The sequence below is a fragment of the Chelmon rostratus genome, chromosome 5 (assembly GCF_017976325.1).
Source record: "Chelmon rostratus isolate fCheRos1 chromosome 5, fCheRos1.pri, whole genome shotgun sequence".
Lineage (NCBI taxonomy): Eukaryota > Metazoa > Chordata > Actinopteri > Chaetodontiformes > Chaetodontidae > Chelmon > Chelmon rostratus.
In genome coordinates, this window is record NC_055662.1 from 22,482,341 (window position 1) to 22,499,887 (window position 17,547).

The 17,547-nt window shown below is 41.3% G+C and overlaps 2 protein-coding genes across 5 annotated transcripts; one reads left to right on the top strand and one right to left on the bottom strand.

The window, feature by feature from the left end:
- Positions 1 to 102: 102 nt before the first annotated feature.
- Positions 103 to 11,187, bottom strand: thbs4a (thrombospondin 4a). Of its 2 annotated transcripts, XM_041938064.1 has the most exons (25): positions 11,157 to 11,187; positions 10,867 to 11,036; positions 8,364 to 8,498; positions 7,204 to 7,401; positions 6,800 to 7,047; positions 6,536 to 6,638; positions 6,318 to 6,409; positions 5,443 to 5,494; positions 5,169 to 5,332; positions 4,932 to 5,069; positions 4,761 to 4,841; positions 4,520 to 4,672; positions 4,280 to 4,384; positions 4,082 to 4,189; positions 3,794 to 3,953; positions 2,656 to 2,774; positions 2,516 to 2,568; positions 2,334 to 2,418; positions 2,101 to 2,197; positions 1,825 to 2,003; positions 1,520 to 1,568; positions 1,214 to 1,410; positions 824 to 996; positions 594 to 733; positions 103 to 503 (listed from the first exon to the last, which is right to left on the bottom strand). In XM_041938064.1, the coding sequence occupies exons 3-25, from the start codon at positions 8,443 to 8,445 to the stop codon at positions 454 to 456; spliced, it is 2,826 nt and encodes a 941-aa protein (XP_041793998.1). In that variant the 5' UTR covers positions 8,446 to 8,498; positions 10,867 to 11,036; positions 11,157 to 11,187; the 3' UTR covers positions 103 to 453. The 2 variants fall into 2 exon arrangements, with proteins under 2 accessions (XP_041793998.1, XP_041793997.1); XM_041938063.1 differs by lacking the exons at positions 10,867 to 11,036; positions 11,157 to 11,187 and having other exon boundaries at positions 8,364 to 8,575.
- Positions 10,931 to 16,720, top strand: mtx3 (metaxin 3). 3 transcript variants are annotated; one of them, XM_041938066.1, is made up of 9 exons: positions 10,931 to 11,023; positions 12,454 to 12,523; positions 12,958 to 13,034; positions 13,156 to 13,248; positions 13,337 to 13,519; positions 13,626 to 13,702; positions 14,139 to 14,296; positions 14,565 to 14,653; positions 14,815 to 16,720. In XM_041938066.1, exons 1-9 carry the CDS (start codon positions 10,931 to 10,933, stop codon positions 14,908 to 14,910), a joined length of 936 nt encoding a protein of 311 aa, XP_041794000.1. In that variant the 3' UTR covers positions 14,911 to 16,720. The 3 variants fall into 3 exon arrangements, with proteins under 3 accessions (XP_041794000.1, XP_041794001.1, XP_041794002.1); XM_041938067.1 differs by having other exon boundaries at positions 10,942 to 11,023; positions 14,565 to 14,708; positions 14,815 to 14,930; XM_041938068.1 differs by lacking the exon at positions 14,565 to 14,653 and having other exon boundaries at positions 10,942 to 11,023.
- The last annotated feature ends 827 nt before the right edge of the window (positions 16,721 to 17,547 follow it).

Here is a 17,547-nt window from a genome sequence, read left to right on the forward strand (position 1 = left end):
AACATCCATTGAACACCATTGTAGTGTCTTTAATCGCCCACATAGTTTTCCTTCATATAGATAAATAACGTACAAAGATCTCGTACAACAAATGAGGTGGAACCTGCGTTGATTTTTTGAAATGCTCAAGATTTTATTGTACTTATAATATATTCAAAGACGTATTGCATCTTTAACACTACTCCTAACATACAGATAAAATCACAGGTGATGACGAATAACCCTGCTGATCATACAAAAATGTACTGGCTTTAGTTACACTGAATTAAAGTATATAATGCCCAATGTTATGCTTTCCTAAGACCCTCTTACTCAAATAACAAAGTTAAAATGAAATCAAAAGGAATTTCACCAAAGCTGTCCATCATGTTCCCTCTCACATTCATCTCTTTCATCCACATATTCAACAAGGTTCAAGTTGTTTCCTTGATCGGTCACTCCCCTTCTCTGGCCTCACTGTGTGCCCTGGACGTTGAGATCCTGGTAGTCAGCAGGAATAGTGTCTGTAGGGATGAGAAAGGAAAAAAAAAACTCATAAACATACTTGCCCTTTATGTATCTGACTGGATTGCCTTTAACTTGCAGCCACTCACCGTTGCAACGGTACTTCAGATTGGACCAGATAATATTTTCCTGAGAGAAGCAGAACACGCCCAGTCTGCCGCCTCTCATGCTGGTGTCAATTATCACCCCTGTGTCTGCAACCAGGTTCGAACCCTCGAAGAAGCGAGCCCTGGTCCACACATTCAGTGAAACTAGTTAGTTCACACATACACAGAATGAGTGTGTATATCTCTGAGTGTTGGTATGCATCTGCTTGTACCTGATGTATCCAACCTGTGGTCTGTGCTGGAGGAACCAGCGGTAGGAGATTTTGTCCTTCCAGCCAACGTTCCTGGGGTCTTTCCACAGGAGACGGACCTGCTCGGGGGTGTCTCCTGTGTGCCAGAGGGAGTTCCTCAGATACTCACCAGGACCGGTCTTAGATTTCACAACCTAGTGATAAAGAGCCAGATAGCACAAGAGAGGGAAATAACTGACAACAGATGATGAAAGCGGGCAATCATTGAACTCCAAACGCCCCTGACGGTCAGTTGAGCACCTTGCATGGTAGCTTGCTGCCATCAGTGTGTGAATGAGTGTGTGCATGGGTGAATGAGGGGGAAATTGTAAATCGTTTGGATAAAAGCGCTATATAAATGCAGCCATTTACCTTGAGCTGTATTCCTGGCTCAGCAACGGCTCTGAAAGGTGCAGCCTGCCAGTATGTTTGCTCTGTTTGTTTCCACATCACCACGTAGAAGGAGGAGGAGTCCTGGTAGCCGAAGATGAAGCCAGCATAGTCATCATCTGTCACAGTGTTCACGTGGAATGTTCCCTCGAAGTCAACCCCACTGAACGCTGTGTAGCCTTCAGATGTAGAAGAAATACACAAACAAAAACACATTGAAGAAAATGGGAAATATTCTATTGTTGAAACAGATGGGAATAAGACGGTATGAAGGTACTCTGTACTTACCTACAGCAAGGCCAGGGTCAGAGTTCATGGTCTGAACTATCTCCATGCCCTGTCAGGACAAAAGAGAGTTTTTGGAATATTATGGAACTCATATATTGTTGTTTAATGCTACAAAATAATTGCAGTTTTTTCTTGTTCTCTCTCGAAGAGGTGAACATGCTTTACGATCCAGTATAGGAGTATACTCATTTGTACAAAATATGGATGGAACACACTCAGAATAAGTTTTAGCTTTATACAAAGACTGATTGAAACTGTAACAGAGGCTAGCTAGGAAAGCGCTTTTAACTTTAGCTACTGTTTACCTGATTGAGGACCACCCAGTTGGGGTCAATCTGAGAGTCTCCCTCTGGGTCCAGCACTACAGTCTGATAGGCTCTAAAGTCGGTCAGGGTGACCTCAGCGTTCTCCGGGCAGTGGTCGATTATGTCAATGACATTATCTTTGTCAAAGTCTCCTTCGCACGCGTCTCCAACTCTGTTGTCTGAAATACAGGGAAACCGCTTAGGAAACACACAGCAGAAACACCGCCTGTATACATGCACGCACACATCCAGGAACAAACATGAAGCTGTACTAACTGTCTGTGTCCTTTTGGTCTGTGTTGGCAACCAGTCTGCAGTTGTCATCCTCGTCCAGTATGCCATCGTTATCATCGTCATCATCGCATTCATCTCCCTATCAAGATAAAACAGCACATGTGGATGAGTGCAAACACAGAGCCATCTAAATGTCTGCAAACATGAGAGAGGTTAGTGAAATGTGATGCGTTTAATGAACTAGGTAAAGGATGAAGGAAGAGTTAGTTTCAAACCATTCCATCCTTGTCAGTGTCCAGCTGAGAGGAGTTGATGATTGTGGGACAGTTGTCCTTTGTGTTCTGGTGGCCGTCACCATCGCTGACAAAGAAGAGGCAAAAGAAGGGGGTAAAAAAATGGCAAAACTTCATGCATCTTTATATTCATCCATACCACAGTCCATGACAGTGGGCTCTACCTGTCTATGTTGTCGTCACAGGTATCTCCTACAAGGTCATCGTCTGAGTCAGACTGCAGGTAGACAAAACACACAGTGATGTTCAGAGTTATGGCAGCACATGAATCCTTTTCAGGTTGTTGTTTGGTTTGGTTTGTTACCTGGTTGGGGTTGACCATATCAGGACAGCTGTCACAGGCATCTCCCACCCCATCGTTGTCTCTGTCTTTTTGGTCGGGGTTGGGGACTCGCTGGCAGTTGTCAAGAATATTCTTCAAGCCTGAGAACATAAACGCCTCAGCACTTTAATTTCTGCATCATGTGTCAAAGTGTGGACAGGAATATAAAGTAAGCATGACAGAACGCAGCCCACAGACACAGTCTGTCAAATGCATCGCCAGATGGCAGTGTTTGTTTAAGAGGAAGGTGAAATAGTTTCCAGTGGCCTTCAATGCCTGGCGGAGGCTTACTGTGGAAAAATGCTTTTAGAACAGAGACAGACATGACCAAGCGCATAGCAATCCAGCCTTGGAGTTAAAGACATAACCAAATGATCAAGAGGTTGGAGCTCTGCCAAAACGAACAATCAGGGGTCACCAAACAGACTCTAAACATGCAACATGCGTAAGCATATAAAGGTAAACATGTGGGCACGCACAAAGGCAAGAAGTTAAAACTGTGTTGCCAGTGGAACGAATGAGAGGTGCTCTAAAAGGGCAATGACGTGAAGTATGTGAGAAAAGTGTGTGAGACAACACTTACAATTCCAGTTGGAACATTTCAACATTTAACACTGTTTTCTACTGGGGTTTAAAAGACTTGTTTCTTTAAATGACGCTTGAGTTGTTTCCCTGAAAGCCAATGATCTAACTCCTAGAGGATGTGAATTGGAAACAGAGACAAAAAAGACCAGGAGGATGTTTTGAACAGATAAAGTGCTGCCAGTCCACACTTTCCACTGAACAGGATTGTAAATGTTGTATTCTTGTCTGAACAGTCTGGTCCAGACAGTCTGTGGTTTGGGTAACCCTCACAGACACGATAGTCTTTTAATGCGATTATTAGCCATTAGGTTTCACAATGTGTTCCTAACTTTATTACCTTTAATTGATGCAATAAAAGCAGTAATGGTCCAGTTACTACACCTCCCACAGTAATGACCATCCAACCTTTTCAGTCATTGCTACCATTTACAAAAATTACGCTGTCCCTCTAATTACACCCAGTGATGGGCAGCAATCACAAAACCATATGACTATAATAATTATTTGACTTTTAAACAATAACAAACACACTTACCATCCCCATCCATATCATCATCACATTCATCTCCCAACCCATCCTGATCGGTATCCCTCTGTGAGGGATTTTCAACTATTTTGCAGTTGTCGCAGGCGTCACCATGGACATCCTTATCGCTGTTCCTTTGGTCCACATTAGGAACAAGCCAGCAATTGTCCTGGGACAGAAAAATGAGATTTACTGTATAGTTCATGGTCTCACAGAGAGCTAAATTGCTGTTTACAGAATGTTAGAGCCCACTAAAATCTGTCAGAGTTCATATGCTGGTCCTGTGGAGTTACCTACATCTATGTTAATAATGCCATCACTGTCTGCATCATCATCACAGGCGTCACCCATCCCGTCCCTGTCTGCATCCTCTTGGCCAGAGTTTGGCACAAACACACAGTTATCCTGGAAACAACACAGCAAAAACACACACAACATTAGTTTTTATAGTAGCAATTAACTGCAAGAGAGGGTAGTGGGTGTACACTTGAGTACCTTCTTACAGTTGTTGTCCCTGCACTGGAGCTTACTGTCAGGATACGCGTCAATATCTGTGTCCTTTCCACACACATAGCCATTGCCTGCCCAACCAACACCACACTAACACACACACAAGAAGAAAAAGGCATGGTGTGACATTCCAGGTAAGTTATGTGGAACAGTTAGTGCTGCACATTCATGATACTGGGGTATTCACGAAGCTGAATATGACATCAATATTTTCCAAATTCTTACCATACAGCTAATGCTTCCATCTCTCTCCACGACACACTCTGCATTGACGTCGCAGGGGTTGGGTTGACCATTGGGGCAAAGCCTAGAACCATGGCAACCTCTAACCTGGTCACCTGTGAAGCCAGATTTACACTCTCCGCAGCGGAAGGAGCCCTGATGAAGACAGTGCAGAGTGAGAAACCAGGGCCTTCTGCTGTAAGAGTGTATGATCAAAACCATACACCAGTCTCAGTGGTCTTACCATAGAGTTGTAGCAGTGCGAGTTGGCAGTGCAACCTCCATTCTCAGGTGGGCCCAGACACTCATCTACATCCTCACACACCTGGGAAGAGCAGGTGAAAGTCAGAATATAAAGACAAAGGTTCGTACAGATAAATGTTTTATATACAGTTTATTATTTTTGTAATTGTACCTGTTTGTGTGACTTAGCATAGGACACTCCCACTCCAGTTATCTCTGGTCCGGTATATCCCAGAGGGCATTGCTCGCAGCGGAAACCAGGAGCAGTGTTCACGCACCGAACGCCAGGGAAACATGGGTTAAACTGGCACTACAACACACACAAAATAGATGGTAAAATGCTAACAAGCACTACTGACACCTACTGATTGCACAGGCACATGCACACTATGGCCCATGTAATCCCTACCTCATCTACATCATCACAGTGTATCCCATCTCCTGTATATCCATCTGGACAGGGGGCACACTGGAAATCCCCTGAGCCTGTAGGGATGCACATGTTCTGTCTGAAACAGGTCCCGGAAGGGCACTGTGGAGCTGGACCTGAGTTGGTTGGACTGCCTCTGAGACCTGTGGACACACGGAGAGATAAGAGAGCACCTTGTTGAAATTTCACTTTGACAGTAGAGTCTAAATACTGTGCAAATCAAAAGTCTGATCAGAGATTTTGTACTGCTTACCACAGGCAAGACACTCTGCGATGGTATTCCTCAGAAAAGTTGTCTCCTTAATCTTAACCAGAGAGAAAGAGTGCAGAACTGTTGATCAGGATAAACTGTGCTGCTTGGGTAATTATGTTGTCACTTTACAGCTTATATCACTAGAGGCAAATCAGAATTTTATCTTTTTTAATTACTATTGAAAATTTGAGACTGAGAAGTTATGAAAAGCTTTGTGTCTGCTAAGGTAAGCACCAGCGATCTGCAGGATTCTCTCAGTGTGTCTGAAATGCTGAACTCTATAACGGGCATTTTATGGCCTCAGGCTCCCTGTTTGATGCCTTATCTTCTAACAAATCCGCCGCTTTAAATGATCATCTGAAATCATCCAATCCTCTCTGCTGTTCGCTTTTACTCAGCTGTCTGTTGCTGAGGTTACATAAAGTCTTGAAACAAGAGAGCTCCAGAAAATCAGCAGGTCCTCACAGTCTGGATTCTCACTTTACACAACAAATTGCAGATTTTATTGAAAAGCCAATCTTAGCCCAAAGAAAAAGGAAATTCCAAACAGTTGTGACTCAGTCCACATTCTTCCTCTTTTGAAATATAGGTAACTCTTCGAAACAGCCAGGGACATTTTCTGCTACCCTGTGTTGTCCAGAAAGATTTTATCCATTTCATTTTATCAATTTAGTTTCATCTCAGCATCAACCTAGTTTTGAAAAGCAACCAAAAGATTGAAAGCGACACCATCAAAATGATTGGACTGTTTATTATAACTATGCTGAAATACTGGGGCGTTCTTTTATTGATCTTCTAAATCATTTTGAACAACTTAAATTTTCCATCAGGAGTTGCCCCTGTGAGACACAAGCCTGGGACACAGAACAGGTTACCTGCTGGTAGAGCAACTCCTTCATCTCAGATAACATGCTCTTCAGCTCCATCATGGTGGCCTGGTCCTGTACGGTCCTGCCTCCCTGTATACCTAAGGGAATTTCACAAATCAGAATCAGAAAATCAGAGACACAACACATCTACCATGTTTCACTTTCAAGAAGACTGCATGTGCTTGTCAGGTGCTGTCGGACAGTCGGCTGCAATCCGTTCTCACCCAGCAGCTGCAGAGATTCACCCTGATCCATGCTACAGTCCTGCAGAGTGGCCACATTGTCTATGGTGTCCTCTATCACCAGCTTCAAGTCTGTCAGTTCATCCTTAAATGGAATAGAAGACAGAGAGAAACTAAGTGATTAGAAATAAATGACAGTTATTGCACTGTTTAGTGAGTACTCATATTACCCTGTAATTTGTTTCTATGCAGCATATCTCTGTATTTAAATTTGTAATTACTCGCAACTGTAAACACATTATTCACCTGTCCACTCGACTGCAGGGTCCTCAGCGCAACCTTGTTGGGACCATGTGGGAGTGACCCAAATGCGGCCGGCAGATCATTCAAAGTGTGCGCCAGTCTGCAGTCTACATAGATGTTGAGGCGAGGTGGGCCGCGCTGTAGGCCGCTTGCATGTAGCATCACATGGTGATCTCGACCATCTGCCAACGAGGCGTGGTTGAAACTGGTTGTGCCAAATCTGCCATCAGTCTTCAGGTAACGAACGGTAACTAGAGATGAGAGAGAAGCGAGAATGAGACAGAGGAGAGGAAAGAGAACAGATAAACAGACAGAGAAGGGGAGCAGGAGAACACAAGTTAAAACAGATAGCTGATAATGTCTGATTAAGAGTTGTCACAGTTATATGTGTCAGTTTAATAATTCACCCTTGCTCAGTTTGGCCTGCACACTGAGCTCCAGGTACTTGGTGTTGTCTTTGGGGTTGATGACAGTGTAGAGAGAGGTTGGGGCCTTGTTACGGAGCTTGAAGGAAGAGAGGAGGAAAGCCTCATCTCGCCCTTTGTTCTTCAGGCTTCCTTGAAGTAAATCTGGCAGGCAGTCTGGAGACTCCAGCAGGTCATAGACTAACAAAGAAGGGCATTGTTAGAAGGCTGCATTATGCTGCTGTAGATGCGTTGTACCGTAATTGTGACAAAAAAGTTCAGAGAAAAGGCACATATTAACACAGACTGGAAGGGAAATATGCAGCCTAGTGGTCAGTAAATAGTGTGCAAGGAGCTTTGGATATATTCAGCACACCAGCTGAAAGCACTCCATCTGCTACACTAAAAGTGGTGCTGTCTTTCTTTTTTTGTCAGTATTAAAGGAGAGTTTTCTGAGTTTGTGTCTTGATGGCTATGGTACGCAGTGTACTGTGGACTGCTACTGCTGAGTCAGTGCACTATGGCACTTTATTATGTGTGACGGTGCATCTGTACGTGTGTATGTGTGTGTGTGCATGCACGCTCATGTTTGTATCCTGCTGTGTTTTATGGAGTGGTAGACTGGAGTTGCAAAAGGGAGCAGAAGTAAACTCTTTCCACTGGAACAAACCCACTGCCTCACACCCACATGCACGGACACATTCACACATATACACTTGCATACAGCCCATTAGCTGAATTCAGGAATAATACAGAGTGACAGGAAACTGTATGGAAACATTTGCGTGTAGAGTCCAGGCAAATCGAAGTTTTGCACACACACTTTTTCAGATGGTAGTTAGTGCTGTTTCACCGGCTAAGACTGGCCTTATTTAGGTCAGACTGAACCCAGATGAGAATTTGTACAAGCTACAAAAAAGCCAGCTCCATGCTAACTAAATCAACAGAATTACCCTGTTATTTGCAGAATCTGCAACTAAAGATAGTTGCAGATTAGGTGTTATAAGACCAGGCAATAAACTGATAGGAATAAAAAAAAAATGAAAAGACAGTTACTGAAAGAGGCTTATTTGATAGTAAGATGAATAAGTTTTCAACATGTTCTGATCTACAGACACATATTTGATGTTTTCTAGAAGAGCATGGAGGGTGAGAGTACTTACCAATGCCTTGAGCTGTGACACTGAGCAGCAGCTGTTGCAGCACCAGACACAGAGCCGCTGCTCCGGCCCACACACCCATCATCAGTGCTTCAGTATGGGACACACCTCAGGAGAAGCTGTGCTCAAGAGTTTCCCCTTGGGGGTCAATAAGAGATGAATCACTTATTTTAACACAACGGCCTAACAGAATGATGGACAAATCCAGATGCTGGAGCAAAATCTCAGCAGAGGTGAGGTGGTTTTGTTGCCACAGCCACAGCTTTTAAAGCAAAGGGGAGTGTCTTTGTACTCTACTGTTGCGAAAGTGGCACAGTGTGGGGACTATTCATAAGTAAGTGGGAGTGTCCCCTTGCTACTATAATTCGATCAAATGATAAGTTGTATATTTTTAGTAGCACTGCTACATGCTAGAAACAGTGGAAACAAAGAAGTAACAAAAAAATACAGTATTATACATTTTATTTTATTCTGAAAAGGATTTTCAGAGTGCTGCATTACTTATATTGCATGAACTAAACAAGACTTTTTATGTATTTATTTAGAGTCAAGATAAAGCTCCTTGAAACTTTCTGTCTATGGTCTTTTGGGGATTTGTGATATAATACCATAAAAAGGTCTCTAAATCAACCTGAATACAGTCAGCCAAGTCTAAAAAATGTCTGAAATGAATTGTGGTCTTAAGAGAGGAAAACCTTATTCCAGCTGGCAATGTCTTTCACAAACATTGTGAACCTGTGTCATAGATGTGGATTTGATCTCCCAGCTCAGCTCCAGAAAGCCAGTGGCACTGTATAACTGTATGCCAGATGTTTTTAATTTCATTTTAATTTAATTCAACTTGTTCTACATGCCTCTGCAAACCTTTTCTTAATTCCATCTTTTGTGGGAAAGGAGGGACAAAAATGGCTAGACTTAGGACCCTGGATATGTTTCATGATAGATGTCTGGTACTCATCTCAAAGCTCTTTCTCCTAACCTCAAGTACATTTCAACATCTCAGCTGCTGGTCCAAGCCAAAAAGAGACATTTACCATCCCTCGGTGCATTATCACCGTGCATCCGCCTGTGTCTGGCTGTCTGGTCTCAAACCAAACACCTGGCTGTCTTCAACAGCCTGCCTATCAGCCCAAGAGCAGACACCATGCTGTTGTTGCTGAAAGCAAGTAAAATGCCAAAAGAAAAGGAAATTTCTATTTGACACAGATTTGAAAACATGAAACTGTCACTCAGTTCTTGCTATATAGTAAGCCAGTCATGAAAGCATGCAGTGTATCACTGTTCATTTCAGGACAGGTATTGCTTTTCACTTCTTGTTTAGAATCGTATGAAACAAGCCAATAAAGACATAAAGAGCAACTGAGTGATATGACTATTTGATAGCTGTAGTCTCATGTGGCCTTTAAATTATTGGCAAAATAATGACATAATACACTGACTGAATACTGCGACTCTAAACACGACTTGGTTAAAGCAGGTGAAAAAATAGTAGAGTTTAATTTGTGTAATTTAAAATATAGTATTTGTTATCTTGGATGCATTTCTAGAGCAATTTCTAGTAGTAACCAAGGAAGGAGGGACAAGTAATATGAAGCTAACTCATAGTCCCCAAATAAATCTTTAGAAAGATACTTGACAAGCGACTGCTTTTTTTTGACAAGATACTACATTTAAAGTATATCTAGAGTACATTAGATTATCACATTATCTTTATAATATTTTTTATGATATGATTATAATATTATAATATTCTTTTTGTGTAGACTTCCCTTTTCCAAAGGGAAGGTCTAACGATACACTGATTGTAAAGCCTTTGAGGCAAATTTGTGATATTGTGCTACAAGAATAATATTAACTTGGCTGAATTAATTACCTGTGTGTAAGGGTCAATACCTGTTCTGTGCATCTGCAAACTGGGCACTTCTTTGTTGTTCCTGAATAATTGTGAATATGGGTATAAATACACTTGAAATTGTGACTTCATTCTTAACATCCGATCCAGCAATTTACACACAGTCTCACCACAAGGTCCATTTAGCAGCTGTTCTGGAGCTTTCAGTCAAATCACACAATCTTCATGAGCAGATAGTGCTGCCCAGTTTTCACAAGTTTGTAGATGTTCAATTTTGTTTTTACTGAACACATTGACGTTGTTATATGTTCTCATCCATGTTGTTATATGTTAATAAATTCTTTCTATTTTGTGCACCCTCTCATAAAGGTGCATCATGCTGAGTCACTAGGATGGTTGAAATCCGTCATGATTTCTTCACCATGACTTACCAATTTTTTTACGCTTAACGTGAAGTAAAGCATCATAGGAACAAACTGACAGCTGGTGTGTTTTTTGAGAGAGTGAGTAGTTGAATGAATGACTAGAGACTAAAAAAAAACATTCCTACGTAAAATTCTTATTCTTTCATGTTAATACAAACGTGCCCAGCAGCTCATCTTAGCGCTTGACACAAAACATCATTTTTAATGTGGTCGAATGATCTTTCTTCACCTGATTTTTCACCTCTGCGCGCTCAGATGCGCAGGTACCTCTTGACGTCACCAGCCACCCGTCCATGAATCAAAACATGGCGGCTGCCATGGAGCTGCGATGCTGGGGAGGAGACTGGGGTTTGCCTTCTGTCCACACCGAGTCTCTGATAGTTCTGGTAACGTTATCGCCTGCTTGTAAACAAAAATACGGTCACTGTATCCAGACCTGCTCTTAGGACGAAAGGCTTCTTCTCCGCTTTTCTTTGCGTCTACTCTGTGTGTCTCTGATTAGCTTCCATGCTAACTCACCCATTGCAGGTTGCTTGTTAGCTGCTCATGTTCAGCTCAGGTGCAGCCAGGATGGAAAGTAATATGTCATATTTGGTCCGCGGCAGCGTCACAACTGTGACTGCATGTTCTGTGTTTCATTTAGCGCTGCTTGTCAGAAGTCATTGTCAAAGCTAGTTAAAAATGTGGTGCTTCAAGGTCAGCTCGTTGAAGCTCCCATTTTCATTTGTTTGTGTCTAAACCTCACTCTCTTGGTAGTTATCTGTCGACGGTGGACGACGCCGTTATAACCTTGTCAGAAAATTAACATTGAGTCGTTTGTTGGCTGTTTATCATGTTGTCTCTTAGTGGGTCCATGCAGTTACACCTCTTGCCACAAGGTGACACTTTGATTAATTTTCTGCCACCTTTTTAAAGCACTTCTTTAGTGTTGCTGGTGCGTTTAGTCTTGGTTTGTGTGGGTTTATTGACAGCATCTAATACATTTATAAAGTACAACCGTGTCAGACTTTTTCAGGACTGACCACGACTTATTTCCACAGTTGTCACTGTTGTTTTCATTAACTGAAAACATGTGGATGCCTACATTGTAGAAAATATGAGCTATTAAACTAGAAATTGAAATCATATGAACAGTTTTCAGAAAGTAGATGAGGTAAGACTGATTTTAGAGCCTAAATGATGACTCGATTGACACAAAAATAATCCGTTGATTATGTATTGTTTATATGACAAATATTCTCTGGCTCTAATTCTTCCAGTGTGATGATTTTTGCTTCTCTGTTTATATCATTGGAAACTGAACATCTGTTGGTGTTGGACTTTTAGTAGGACATAACACGTAACAAATCTGAACACCTCTTGGACTGCAGTAAATTGAGAAGTTGAGTTGACAAATTCGACAATGAGAATAATCTCTATTTACAGCCCTAAGTTTGGTGTGTTTTTTCATTTTCTGGCTTGTGGTTTTACTTGTTTTTCTTCTGTCTGTAAATGAAGCTGTTTCAGGTCAGCAGTGTGAACAGTGGTCACTTGTGCCAAATCTGCTTTTAGAGTCAGTGCCAAATTTCTTCTGGGGCTACTTTGATTGTAGCAAGCATTCAGCTTCATTACAAGATTGATATCATAATAATTTAGCCTTGATTGTATCATAGTTCTGCATTGAGACCATATACAGCTTAGAAAGTACTCCCCTAAACATCGTATGCTTGAGTGCTCTTGCATTTGGACAAGTAGTTCCAGCTGTGACAGACTTTTAAATCATAAATGCACTAATTGTTGTCTCTTTTTACCATCTCTCCTGTGTATTTTCTTTTAGGCATATGCCAAGTTTTCTGGGGCAAAGGTCACAGTTTCTCCTATAGACTGGACATGGAAAACTCTAACAGGTGGGCAGCAGCTTCCTATAAACTAAAATTTCATAAAATTATGGTCCAGACATCACCTGGGGATTGCTTGATGCTTGACGTGTGATTGACTGTGAATTCTGTCACTGATATTCCAGTAGTTGTTCAGTATACACAGTACACATTTGGAAAATATATCTACAGAATCCTTTTGGAACCACCTTTATGCTCTTGATAATAACGCAGCCCTACAACAGTATACCTAAAGACAGACAATTTGACAGCTGTAATACTCTTAATTGCTGCAGTCATGAAAATTTTGTGGACCCATAAATGCAATAGAAAAGGTTGAAAAACACAGATTTATGCATGGATTTTTATGTTTTTTATATATCTGGCTGGATTACAAAATGGAATAAATTAACTTTTGAATTGTCTTGAATTGTAATATCTTCTCCCTGTCTTTCAACCTGCAGCATCAGTCCCAGAGTTGCTTTGTGGAGACGCTGCAGTTCAAGAACCTACACAGATTCTCAACTTCCTGAGGAAACAGGTAAGGGTGGATACCAAGGCTGCTCACTACCCATCACCTGATCATTATGTCCCCAAACCCATTTAGCAGAATCTGTAAATCTGCTGTAATATTTGTGGTTTTTCTTTTCTTTTTTTTCCAGAGGTTTAATGCAGACTATGAGCTCTCAGCCAGACAAGGAGCAGACACTATGGCATACATCGCTCTACTTGAAGAGAAACTACGACCAGCTCTGGTAACACCACGTGTCTTCTGCTTATTCTCTGACAAGAACTAATCTATGAGCACTGTTAATATTTAGAGTGGCGCTTTGTGTCCTACAGTTGCACACTTTCTGGGTGGATGCGGAAAACTACGCCAATGTGACACGGCCATGGTTTGCTTCACGCTCGCCGTTCCCTCTTAACTTTTTTGTCCCTAGTCGTCATGCCAACACCGCCCTCTCCCGCATCCTTCTAACCAAAGGAGAGGCGCCGCTACACAGAATCACTGAGGTGGAGGGAAAGGTAAATATTGGTTTGTCTGATTCATCAGTCAGTGTCAACATGTCAGCTCTGTGTAGTCTGCAATGTTCTCTTTTTCACAACTGTGTTTTCTCACTGTCTGCCACAGATCTACAGTGATGCTAAAGAGTGCCTGAATCTCCTCTCCTACAGACTGGGATCTGCAAACTACTTTTTTGGCAACTCGTGAGTTCTTAAATGTTGACTGATTTAAATCTTACTTTGGAGGGCTGTATGTACTGTATATATAAAGGCAGGAAAAAGCTTGAACAACTGGGATGGAAATATTGTTTATTTACTTAAATTTGTGATTTGGAGTCTGTGTGCACTTGTTTCTCATTAAATATTCAGTTGGCCATTTGATTATGGCTTGTTGGTATTGGAAGAAAAGCTTCATAACAGGAAACTATCACAATAAGCAGTAGCCCAAATTTTGGTATATAAATTTGGATTTCACTTAAAGTATGCAAATTACACAGTGATTATGTTAGACTTTGAGGGAATGAGTCTTCTGATGTGTATTTCAGAGACGTAATACTAATTTTAATGTCTCACAGCCCTATATCGCTTGTCTCTGTGTGTGCCTAAATGTACATTTGTGTACATACCTTTGTGTCCACAGGCCGACCAGTCTGGATGCCTTTGTGTTTGGTTTTGTGGCTCCACTTTACAAAGCCAGTCTCCCCAGCAGCCCTCTGCAGAGCCACCTCAGACAGCTGGACAACGTCACACACTTCTGTGACAACATCCTTGCAGTCTATTTCAGCTCGGACTACCCTTGTAAGAACGCTGCACGCACTAGAAATACTCACAGTCTTGCTTTAACTTGGTGGAATCTACACACAAAGATGAAGGGAACATTTTACATTTGCAAGCACACAAAACAGCTAACATCATCTGCATTTTCTTGCTTCTCACATCTTTGTCTTACTGCACACTTGCACTTCTGCTTTATTTTTAGGTGCTTATGACCTAACACTGTTCCTGTTCCACTGACTCTCTGCTGTCTCTCCTTCTCTGGCTGTCCCCTTGCGTCATCTCTCTCCAGGTCCTCCCCCACCTGTTCAGGAAACAATGGATGCCAACCTCCAGAAACTAACTCAGCTTGTAAATAAAGAGTCCAACTTGATAGAGAAGGTGTTTCTGCTTTCCTTTTGTCTTCTTTGCATGGGTTCATGGTTGCATTTGGCAGGTACAGTCTCAGCTGTGCTAAAAGTAGAGATAGTTTAGAATCATTGTCATATTATTTTCTGCTCGTGCATGTGTGCTGTAACTAAACTGGACATCCTGTACTACAGATGGATGACAACCTTCGCAGCAGCCCTCAGCACAAACCCCACAGGCCAGACCCCAAACCCAGCCTGGCCAGTGAGAAGAGCTCTACCCCTGCCTAGCCCCTGACCTAACAACCCTGATCCAGCCTTATGAATGGAGGAGGAACCGCCTATAGATGAAAGGTGCAGTTCTGAATCTGACTCAACATCCTGAAATCAAAAAAATGTCATCCAGCTGAACTATAGCTTGAATGGCAAGTAACTAATGCAAGTATGACTTTATAATTATTAAAGAGACTATTTTGCAGTAAGATAATGATGATAGATTTCAAAGATGTTAGTTTGGAAACGTTGGAAAAGTGCATGTGTGAGGTTTTTAAAAAGGTTGAGCGCATGTACATGGTCTAGGATGGAATGCTATGAAGTGGTGCTTGATGAGAAAGACACAGAAAGTTCAAAGGAAAGCCAAAATGAAATGCAAAGTCCAGCAGGGGGAAGAAGTGGAACTGTTTGACCTCTGAGTGGGCCACTTGTCCATTTCTTTATTAACCTCTTCTTCTTCCTTTTGCTTTCTCTAAAAAATATGTATTTTCTGTTCAAAATGTTCTGTTCCTCATCACGTAGCAGTTGAAGAACCATGGGAAACACATGGAAGTGTCCCCATGAGGATATTGAAATTATTGAGCTAAAGATACCTTGGTCACAAAAGTAAAATGGCTTTCAGAAAGATTTGGGTAGTTATCTTCTGTTACTCCAGTTCATAAATTTGTGTTGTATCATAGAGGACCTCAGATCCTTTAGCTGAGCACACATCCTTCCTCATATCCACTATAAAATGTCCTGTAAATTCTAATAACATTTAAATTGGTGTAATGTACAGTATGTATGCAGTCATGACTATCGGAATAACCAGTTACTTATTTTGCTTTGCTCTCACCGCTTTGTATAGCTTGTATAGTTGTAAATAGTTTTATGATTAAAAGCAATGCAATTTAAGTTTCCTCTAATAGGGCTGATTAGCTAGGTCTTTGCTAGGTACACTGAGGTAATGGAAGGGCCTTACACACTGTATTAACTTATTCATGCAAAACATGTGCGACTAATGTGTGTTTGTGTGTGTGTTTTCCCAAGGACTATCAGAAACCAGTGTGTCTTTAATTATTGTTTCTTCGAGATATTCTGTGTCCTTAACAGTCCACTCACCTCTGCTGTTGCCATGGTTTTCCACAACCATCTTTGTTTACATTTTTCTGCTGTGTTGTTGTTTGCTGTGCCTATTTAATGATCACCTTGCTAAAAATGAAACATCTTTCCCATTTGGGTATGTCTCATTAGCTGCCTTTTGTTTTGTTTTTTTGGTTTGCTTTCTTTTTACCGTCCGAATCTCTAAAACTGAAATTGGACTATGAACTCAGTTGCCACTGGTGTTTGTTTATTTGTTGTTCCCTAACATCCTCACAGCTCACACATTACTGAACTGTATCAACTCCATGAGAATGCTTTCCTGATTTCTCTCTGTCTCAGTCTAAAAGTATTAATACTTGTAAAGATACTTGAGCTCTCGCAACTTCCAAAATAATCACTTCATGGTTACATTCCCTTTAAAGGACCATATCCTGAAACAAAAGCATTCATTGGGATGTGTGTTTGTGCTGCCAATTACAAAATGTTGTTGGACTACAAATAGGCTTGTGAGGACCAGGCAGTGTGCCTTCATGACTGCTGGTGTGTTTGTACAGCTGTCAACATGTTAACCGTGTATTTCATAATTTTGATACGTTGTCATAAATTATCTTCATCATTTCTGTTACAGTTCATTCTCTGTGGATGGTCAGTAACAACTGTCTTCATATTATTGAAATACAAATATGATTATCCAACCATGGCCACTGTCTTTTTTTCAAGCAAAATAAACAAATAATATAAAATGTGATATAATTTCACTGAATTTGTCCATTAACAGTCAATTGGAGTCTAGATTAACATTCAATGAGAGCAGTTTGCGTCTTATTTTGTGCTTTAAAAGATGTTTTAGATGTTTACTCCGTCTAAGCTGTTGCAGCACCTTTACCCACCTCTGTTGATTGTGTGATTGGTTGTTTAGAAGTTGGGAGGACAGAGAGCTCTTTGTTTGGTTTTGGCCCTAGACGTGGAAAAAATGAGAGTAGTGAAGCTGAAGGATGATGCATACTTGACATCAGATATTGTTGAAGTCATCGGTCACGTGAGGGAGAAACTCCTGCCGAGGCTTCTCTTGGCTGACTATTTAATAGTTGCGGTAAAGGGAAATAAATAGCACATTTGGATCTGTTGTCAATTCTGTGCTAAAATAAATATCTTAAAGATATGCGTCTTTTCAATTGCAGTATTTTTTAGGTCTTTTTCCCTCCATTTTCTGGGTTAGAAAAATATGTTTGTCAAATAAATCATATTAACTAGTGTCTTTGTCTTTCAATAAAATTTGTTCCAACTTCCCAACCCAGTGCTATCCACTGCAGAAAGGTGGAGAAGAATAGTTCCAGTAAAATGAGGCTGTCACCTCTCAAAGGGCTTTCTGTCAGGTTCCAGCTGAGCGGTCCAACAGATCACATGGAAGCCAGCAGCTGTTCCCTGATGGTCTGCATGTGTTTGCTGCACACTCCTCTTCTTCTTTTCCTCTTTGTTTCCCCAGAAGTGAGGAAAGGTGTCAGAGATGAGGGGGAAAATGAATGAGTGCCTGGAAAAATAGTAATGCAGTAATTGTGAAATGACATGTCC